General features: G+C 50.1%; 1 protein-coding gene across 1 annotated transcript in view; it reads left to right on the top strand.

Annotated features, from left to right (window-relative positions):
- Window positions 1-7,862, top strand: part of E2F2 (E2F transcription factor 2) — a 20,448-nt gene extending 12,586 nt beyond the window's left edge. Inside the window, exons 5-8 of the mRNA XM_023519111.1 lie at window positions 753-867; window positions 3,201-3,390; window positions 5,086-5,130; window positions 7,082-7,862. Of these exons, the coding sequence (XP_023374879.1) occupies window positions 753-867; window positions 3,201-3,390; window positions 5,086-5,130; window positions 7,082-7,344 (613 nt within the window). The 3' untranslated portion in view covers window positions 7,345-7,862. The remainder of the gene's footprint in view (window positions 1-752; window positions 868-3,200; window positions 3,391-5,085; window positions 5,131-7,081) is intronic.
- Window positions 7,863-8,114: the final 252 nt, after the last annotated feature.

Raw genomic sequence — 8,114 nt, 5'->3', positions numbered from 1 at the left:
TTGTCGTTTGGCGGGCCCGGGCTGGATTTGAACCCGCCACCTTGGGTGTACGTGGCTGGCGCCTTAGCCACTTGAGCCACAGGCGCCGAGCCCTAGGATTGAAATAGTAAGGTCAAAGAGCTTGGACTTTACTAAGGTTCTTTTGTGTATTTGGTATCATTTCACCAAATGATTTGGTGTCTAATTGGGTTTTGGATCTGACCCTGTATTTTTAGAAAGATGCTAGGCATTGTCAGAAGCATAAACAGGGCGGCACTTGTGGCTCAAAGAAGTAGGGTGCTGGCCCCATATGCCAGAGGTGGCGGGTTCAAATCCAGCTCTGGCCAAAGAAAAAAAAAGCATAAATATAGACAAATATTCCTGCCTTCTTAAAGCTAATCTAATTTGAGAGATGAAGCCTTCACATATAAAGCTGCTGTAAGGTAGCTTTTTTTTTTTTCTGCAGTTTTTGGCCGGGGCTGGGTTTGAATCCACCACCTCCGGCATATGGGGCCTGCGCCCTATTCCTTTGAGCCACAGGCGCTGCCCTAAGGTAGCATTTTTTTAATGAAAGCCTTCATTTGCTTTCTAAAGGGATCCAGGGTTAGTTTATAGTATTGAAAGTCTAGCTTACCGATGTCAGTTATTTCTAAGATGCACACAGAGTGAGGATGTGATGTTCAGAGGCTTAGGAGAGGTAGGTGAAGGCCATGCCTAGCAGGCTAGGGGTGTGAATTTTGACCCGTCACTTTTCTTGACTCTCCTGCTCCTACACTGGCCTATGTGACTTACCAGGATATCCGTGCTGTTGGCAACTTTAAGGAGCAGACGGTGATTGCTGTCAAGGCCCCTCCACAGACCAGACTGGAAGTGCCCGAGAAGCCTGAGGTGAGAGGGGAAGTACCTGGTGAAAAGCCAGGTTGGGAGAATCCCAGGCAGCTCTGTAGACAATCTTCCTGGCTGTGCCAAACTCCAAGCTTCCTGGGTCCATTCTGGTGTCCATGGCAATATTGGTGGCCTTCAAGCTTGGACAGAAATGGCAGAAGCTGGAAAAAGCAAAACAGAGACGGAGTACTGGCCTGAGAAAATCTATTTCTGGGCTCCTGCCTCCCACCAGCCTTGGGTTCCTGTGTGCACACACACGTCCCTACACACAACGATGTTAGTGCTCACAAAAATCCTTTCATGCTGACCATGCTGTCCCAGATGAAAGTTTTTAGACAGAGTCACTCTATCACCCTGGGTAGAGTGTCGTTGCATCATCATAGCTCACAACAACCTCAAACTCCTGGGTTCAAGTGATCCTCTTGCCTCAGCCTCCCCAGTAGCTGGGACTATATGTGCCACACCTGACACCACCACACCTGGCTAGTTTTTCTATTTTTAGTAGAGATGGGGTCTCACTCTTGCTGATTAGGCTGGTTTTGAACTCCTGAGTTCAAGTGACCTGCCCACCTTAGCCCTGCAGAGTGCTAAGATTATAGGTGTGACCCACTGTACCTGGCTAAGTTCAAAATTCTTAACATTCCCTATGAGACCTTCAGTGCTCTGACCCCAGCTGACCTTCACAGCCTCCTCTGGCCCCATCTACCTTTGCTTCAGTCACACTGACCTGTCTGCGGTTTCCCCATCACTCTGAGCTCATTCCTAGTGGAAGACCTTCACGCATGTTCCCTCCAGCTGAGATGCTCTTCCCTCTCTCTGCCAGGTTTATTGCTATTCATCCTACAGGTCTTAATGTGAATGTCATTTTCGTTTTTTTTTTTGAGACACAGCCTCAAGCTGTCACCCTGGGTAGAGCGCCAAGGCATCACAGCTCATAGCAACCTCCAACTCCTGGGCTTAAGCGATTCTCTTGCCTTAGCCTCCCAAGTAGCTGGGACTACAGGCACTCTCCACAACGCCTGTCTATTTTTTGGTTGTAGTTGTCATTGTTGTTTGGCAGGCCAGGGCTGGATTCGAACCCACCAGCTCTGGTGTATATGGCCAGTGCCTTAGCCTCTTGAGCTACAGGCGCCGAGCCTTGAATGTCATTTTCTCAAGAAAACCTTCGCTGATCACTTCATAACCACCTGTGCTTTTCCACTGCTGATCTTCATTTGCTGGGATGTATTTAGTGGGATTACACGATCTATTAACAGTGTAAGCTTCACAAGAGAATGTTCTGCTGACCTTACATCCCTAGCCCAGGGCCTGGCACATGATGAGGGCTCAAGAAATAATTTGTTTAAAGCAGGAACTGGGGCTGCAGAGATAATTAAGGCCCTCCTATCCCTTGGAGGTGTTCAGGATCCGGTGAGAAAAAGACGCACAGCAAACAATGATACTGTCACTTATAGGCTGAAGATGTGGTCTGAGAGCACACAGAATAGAGGAAGCAGCCCAGATGGTGACAGTCAAACTGGGTCTTAAAGAAGGAATAGAATTTTTGCTAGGGGCATGAACAGAGGGGTGAATACTTTGATCGTGTGCTGGGATAGCACATGCATGGTCAGTTGTGGCTTAATTTTCAGGTATGTGGTAAGGAAGAGACAGGGTGGGAAGGCCAAGTATCAGGATTCTTGGTTACAAGTAGAAAGCCAAGTCCAGCTGGATTAAGGGGTGGTGGGAACCAAGCGACAAGTCCAAGGGGTGGGGGTGAGAGAGAGATTTGGAGATTGGAGGCAAGACTGGCTGTAGGTGCTTGAACTGTGACTTAGGATCTGTCTCATACTCTCCATCTTTCACTCTACTTTTCTCCATGCTGACTCTATCCATTTCCAGATGAGCCCTCCCATTGCAGTGACAGACTGAGCTTTTTTGATACCAGCTCAACACTCCCAGTGGGAAGGAGCTTCCTTTTCCCACAAGTCCAGCGAAAGTTCTGGGCCTAATGCTTGAGTCAACCTGAGCCACATGCCATCCTGAGCCACTCACATCACTCTGACTTTCTTGGCTGCATCAAAAGTCACCCACTGGAGTTGGGGAAGGGTATGGCTCTCAAACTACATGACCTAGGAGTGCGGGAAGAGTGATTTCTCAAGGAATGTCAAGGTGTTCTCCTTAAAAGAAGAGGACTTGGGGCCAGAGAGCAGAGTCCACCTGGAGCAGGCCTCTGCCCAGCTCAGGCGTTGGGCTTCCACACCTGAATGGCAGCAGCCACCCATGTCCATCTACATATCAACACGCAGGTCAGTGTCCAGCTGCCCAGAGCCATGACCTGGCTTCTCTTCCTCCTCCAGGAGAACCTGCAGATCTATCTCAAGAGCACCCAAGGGCCCATCGAAGTCTACCTGTGCCCAGAGGAGCAGGAGCCAGACAGCCCTGCCAAGGAGCCCCTCCCCTCCACTGCCACCCTCAGCCCTAGCCCTGACTCCGCCCAGCCCAGCAGCAGCACCCACCCTAGGATGATGGAACCCAGAGCATCCTCAGGTAGGGCCCCCTGACACGAGGTGGGAACAGCCATTGGCCTTAGTGTTCTCTTCCACGTCAATATGCATTAGATGCCTACTGTCTACCTAGCAGCTGGGGGTACATTCATCCTCTTCACACTTTATAAAGCCTCACTGGGGAGGCTGATGATGCTCTGGGGCAGAGGAGGGCCTGGATTGGAATCCCAGCTCTTCCACTTACCAGCTATGGGAACTTGGACAAGTTACTTCACCTCTTTGCTTCAATTTCTTCATCTATAGGTTGGGCATAGTAAGTAATAGTATGTAACTCATAGGTTGTGAGGATTGATGAGTTAATACGAGCTAAGCACTTGGAACAGTGCCTGGCAATAATGGTTAGCTACCATTGTCATTACCGCCATGACCGCTAGTATAATACTGTGACAACTTTAACAACTGCTAACGGCAAAGCTCTAGCACTCTGTAAATCTGGAATAAATGGGGCGGCACCTTAGGCTCAAAGGAGTAGGGTGCCAGCCTCATATGCCGGAGGTGGTGAGCTCAAACCCAGCCCCGGCCAAAAACTGCAAAAAAAAAAAAAAAAATCTAGAATAAATGGAAACTGTTTTCTGAGGAGGACTCAAAACTTTCTTAGGCTATAACTAATATTTGAACTATGTGTACCAGGTATATTCATGATCGTATTATTCCTTACAGCAATTTTCTTTTTTTTTGTGACAGCATCTTACTCTATCATCCTTGGTAGAGTGCCATGGTGTCATAGCTCATAAGGACCTCAAACTCAGGCCAGGCATGGTGGCTCATGCCTATAATCCCAGCACTCTGGGCGGCCAAGGCAAGTGGATTACCTGAGCTCACGAGTTTGAGACACAGCCTGAGCTAGAGCAAGACCCTGTCTCTAAAAATAGCTGGGTATTGTGGTGGGCACCTGTAGTCCCAGCTACTTGGAAAGCTGAGGCAAGAGAATTGCTTGAGCCCAGGAGTTTGAGGTTGCTGTGAGCTGTGATACCACTGTTCTCTACCCAGGGTGACAAAGCGAGACTCTCAACAATAACAACAACAAAATGAACCTCAAACTCCTGGGCTCAAGCAATCCTCTTGCCTCAGTCTCCTGAGTAGCTGGGACTACTGATGCCCACCTGACGCCCAGCTAGTTTTTCTACTTTTAGCAGAGACAGGGATCTCACTCTTGCCCAGAGACCACAAATGTCCCGTAAAGCCTAAAATACTGTCCAGCTCTTTACAGAAGTTTGCTGACTTCTAATCTAATGGCATCCTTCTTTTTACGTGTGAATAAACAGGCTCAGAGAGGGCAAGTGGCTTCCATAAGGTCACACAGCATGTTGGTGGGTGGGTTGGGACAAGAGCCCAGACTCCCAACTCTTCTCTAGGAACCTCTCCTGTGACTGTCAGCCTCACCCAGAAACCAGGGCTTCTCCCTGTGCCAGCCATCTGTCCCTCTGGGCACCTCCCTAGTGCCTATCTCCCATCCCAGACCTGTGCCCCACCCTTGGGCTCCCCCTCCTGCTCTGCTTCCTCACTGAACTGTCAACATGTGCACAGCTCTCCAAAGTTAGAACCATTTGCACTTCAGCTGTCCTCTGAAATCTGGGCAGGTAGGTCCACAGCGTAAGCAACGGTGAACTTTTTACCTCCGTTTTACAGATGAAGAGCCTGAGATCCAGACAGGAGTAGAAGCTTACAGAACAGTCAGTGGGGCCAGCTCTCATGCCACAGCTGTCCCCTCCACCCTCACCATGTGAGCTAGTGTCATCTCGAAGGGAGCAGGGGGACATTTTCCTGAGAGTGTACATACACGTTCCATTTTCTGGCCTGAAGCAGAGTCATTTTGGGGTCTGAGCACCAGAGGCCGGGCCCATAGCAGAGGCCACTGCAGTCCTGGCATCACCAGCGGAATCGTTAACCCTTTGTAGCCTTGGTTTTCTTCATCTGTAAGGGAAGGGGTTTGAACAAGGGTCACCTCTGACGTCCCTCTAGGTTCTGACATTCGGAGGTAGCTGTTGGCACAGGATTTGAAATGGGGAGAGTTGAGTTCAAGATTGTACCTCATCTCTTAGTGACTTGGTGACTGTGGCAAGTCACGTTAACCTCCCTAAGCCTCAGGCCCCACATCTCTAAAAGGGGGACACTTAGAATTTCTTCACACATGTTGAGTGGGTTATGGGAGATGATACAGAATGAATGTGATTTTATTTATTTATTCAGACAGAATCTCACTGTAACCCTAGATAGAGTGCTGTGGCATCATAGCTCATAGCAACCTCAAACTCCTGGGCTCAATTGATATTCTTGCCTCAGCCTCCCAAGTAGTTAGGACTACCGGTGCCCACCACTAAGCCAGTTATTTTTAGAGATGGGGTCTCACTCTTGCTTAGGCTAGTCTCTACCTCCTAAGCTAAGTATATCCACTGACCCTGGCCTCCAGAGTGCTGGGATTACAGGAGTGAGCCACTGTGCCCCACGTGATTTTTTACAACGCTAATGTGAACTGAGCACCTATTGCACCAGGCCTGGTGCCAAATCTAACATCATGAAGCTTTTATTGGGCGGCACCTGTGACTCAGTGGGTAGGGCGCTGGCCCCATATACCGAGGGTGGCGGGTTCAAACCCAGCCTCAGCCAAATTGCAACAAAAAAATAGCTGGGCGTTGTGTGGCAGGCGCCTGTGGTCCCAGGTACCTGGGAGGCTGAGTCAAGAGAATTGCCTAAGCCCAGGAGTTGGCGGTTGCTGTGAGCTGTGTGACACCATGGCCCTCTACTGAGGGTGATAAAGTAAGAAAGACTCTGTCTCTACAAAAAAAAAAAAAGCTTTTGTTCTGTGTTTTCTTCTAAGAGATTTGTAGTTTCAGGTCTTACGTTTAGGTCTTAGATTCATTTTGAATTAATTTTTATATATGGTCTTTGGTAAGGGTCCAGCTTTATTCTTTTGCATGTGGATGTCCAGTTTTCTCAGCACTATTTACTGAAAAGACTGCCCTTTTTCTTTTTGAGACAGAGTCTTACTTTTGCCCTCAGTAGAGTGCTATGGCATCACAGCTCACAGCAACTTCCAACTCTTGGGCTTAAGCAATTCTCTTGCCTCAGACTCCCAAGTACCTGGGACTACAGGTGCCCGCCACAACGCCCGGCTATTTTGTGGTTGTAGTTGTCGTTGCTGTTTGGCAGGCCCGGGCCGGGTTCGAACCCGCCAGCTCTGGTGTATGTGGCTGGTGCCCTAGCTGCTGAGCTACAGGTGCCAAGCCAAAAGGACTGTCCTTTAAGGGAGGATGCTTTTTAAAGATACTAGTTATTAGCGTATGCCTACGTGTTGATGAGAATGATCTAGTAGAGTGAGAGAAGTGGATGATACAGGAAAGAGAGGCAACTATTTTAGGGATAAGGTCCTTGAAGGTGAAAAGACACAGAGGTGAGTTGGAGGGGTGTAGAGGCTGGAGGTGGATTTTGGGAGCAGGACATTTACCCCCTGTAAGAGGAGAGGTGGGAGGGGAGAGGGAGTGGGAGGATGAGGAAGGTGCTGGAAAAGGGAAGTGTCCCTGTGCTGTTAGTGTGGGGCAGGCTGAGGAGAGAGAAGGGTGCACAGTTGTCCAGAGAGCTAGAAATATGTTCTTGTGAAGTTCTAAGGCCAAACTTCAGCTCCAGAGGGGTTTGGGCACCAAGGCCACATATGACCCGTGTCTATTTGTTTTCAGCACTCCAGCAGATCCCACCGCCACCGCCGCCGCCGCCATCCCTTGTCCCCTTGGAGGCCACTGACAGTATGCCAGAGCTGCCACACCCACTCCTGCAGCAGACAGAGGACCAGTTCCTGTCCCCAACCGCAGCGTGCAGCTCCCCTCTGATCAGCTTCTCCCCACCCTTGGACCAGGACGACTACCTGTGGGGCCTGGATGGGGGTGAAGGCATCAGCGACCTCTTTGACTCCTATGACCTTGGGGACCTATTGATTAACTGAGCGACCGTGTCTACCCCAGCAGCCTTGTTCCTGTCTCTACCTCCTCACAGACAGGCTGGCAGGCCCTCTGCCCACACAGGGGCATTGGACACGAGGTGCTGTCCTCAGGGTGTGGGGTCTCCTTTCGCGACTCCCTGCTGTCAGAAGCTGTGTGGGGAGATGAGGAAGATACGGGTGAGGAGTCGGTCAGGGGTTGGGGCCTGTCCTTCCCAACACAAGCTGGGCTAGGGAAGGCCCCTTCAGTCTTCTGACCTCTGACTTCTCAGTGAAGGACTAGGTGAGGTGACCAGGTCCAGGGAAGGGCCCTGCTACCTCCTTTTGAGGGGTAATTAGGACCCTCAACTTACCAAGAAGCACTTAATGCCTTTGTATTTATTTCAGATTGAGTTTTGTTTGTCCTCCCTGAGTTTTAGCAGGGAGATGGTTCTAGTTTTTAGTGAGACTGCTCCTCAGGCCCGTGGGCACCTATCATTGTTGTGGTCCCAGGGCCAGCCTGGGCTTCCAGGGGCCCAGGTCAACACTCCCCGCAGCCCTGGGAGTTGGTCTCTGAGGGCCGCCCAGTCTGCCGGATGCTAACTAATTGCACTTAGGCCTCCCGATTTGAGAACCTCCTGTCCCAGAGATGGTTCTAGGGAGCCATTCCAGGGCAGGCAGCTCTGAGGCTCCTGTGGAAATCGGAGCAGCCCGTTACAAAGACCCCCTTTCCTGTGGAATTTCTTACTTCTCCCACCTCTTAGAACATAAAAATGATCTTTCTGGGCAATCAGCAG

This window comes from Otolemur garnettii, unplaced genomic scaffold, assembly GCF_000181295.1.
Source record: "Otolemur garnettii isolate 467f Iridium unplaced genomic scaffold, OtoGar3 scaffold00156, whole genome shotgun sequence".
In the NCBI taxonomy this organism is placed as follows: Eukaryota; Metazoa; Chordata; class Mammalia; order Primates; family Galagidae; genus Otolemur; species Otolemur garnettii.
The sequence above is the reverse complement of the archived record's forward strand: the minus strand, read 5'-3'. Positions and strand labels throughout refer to the sequence as shown.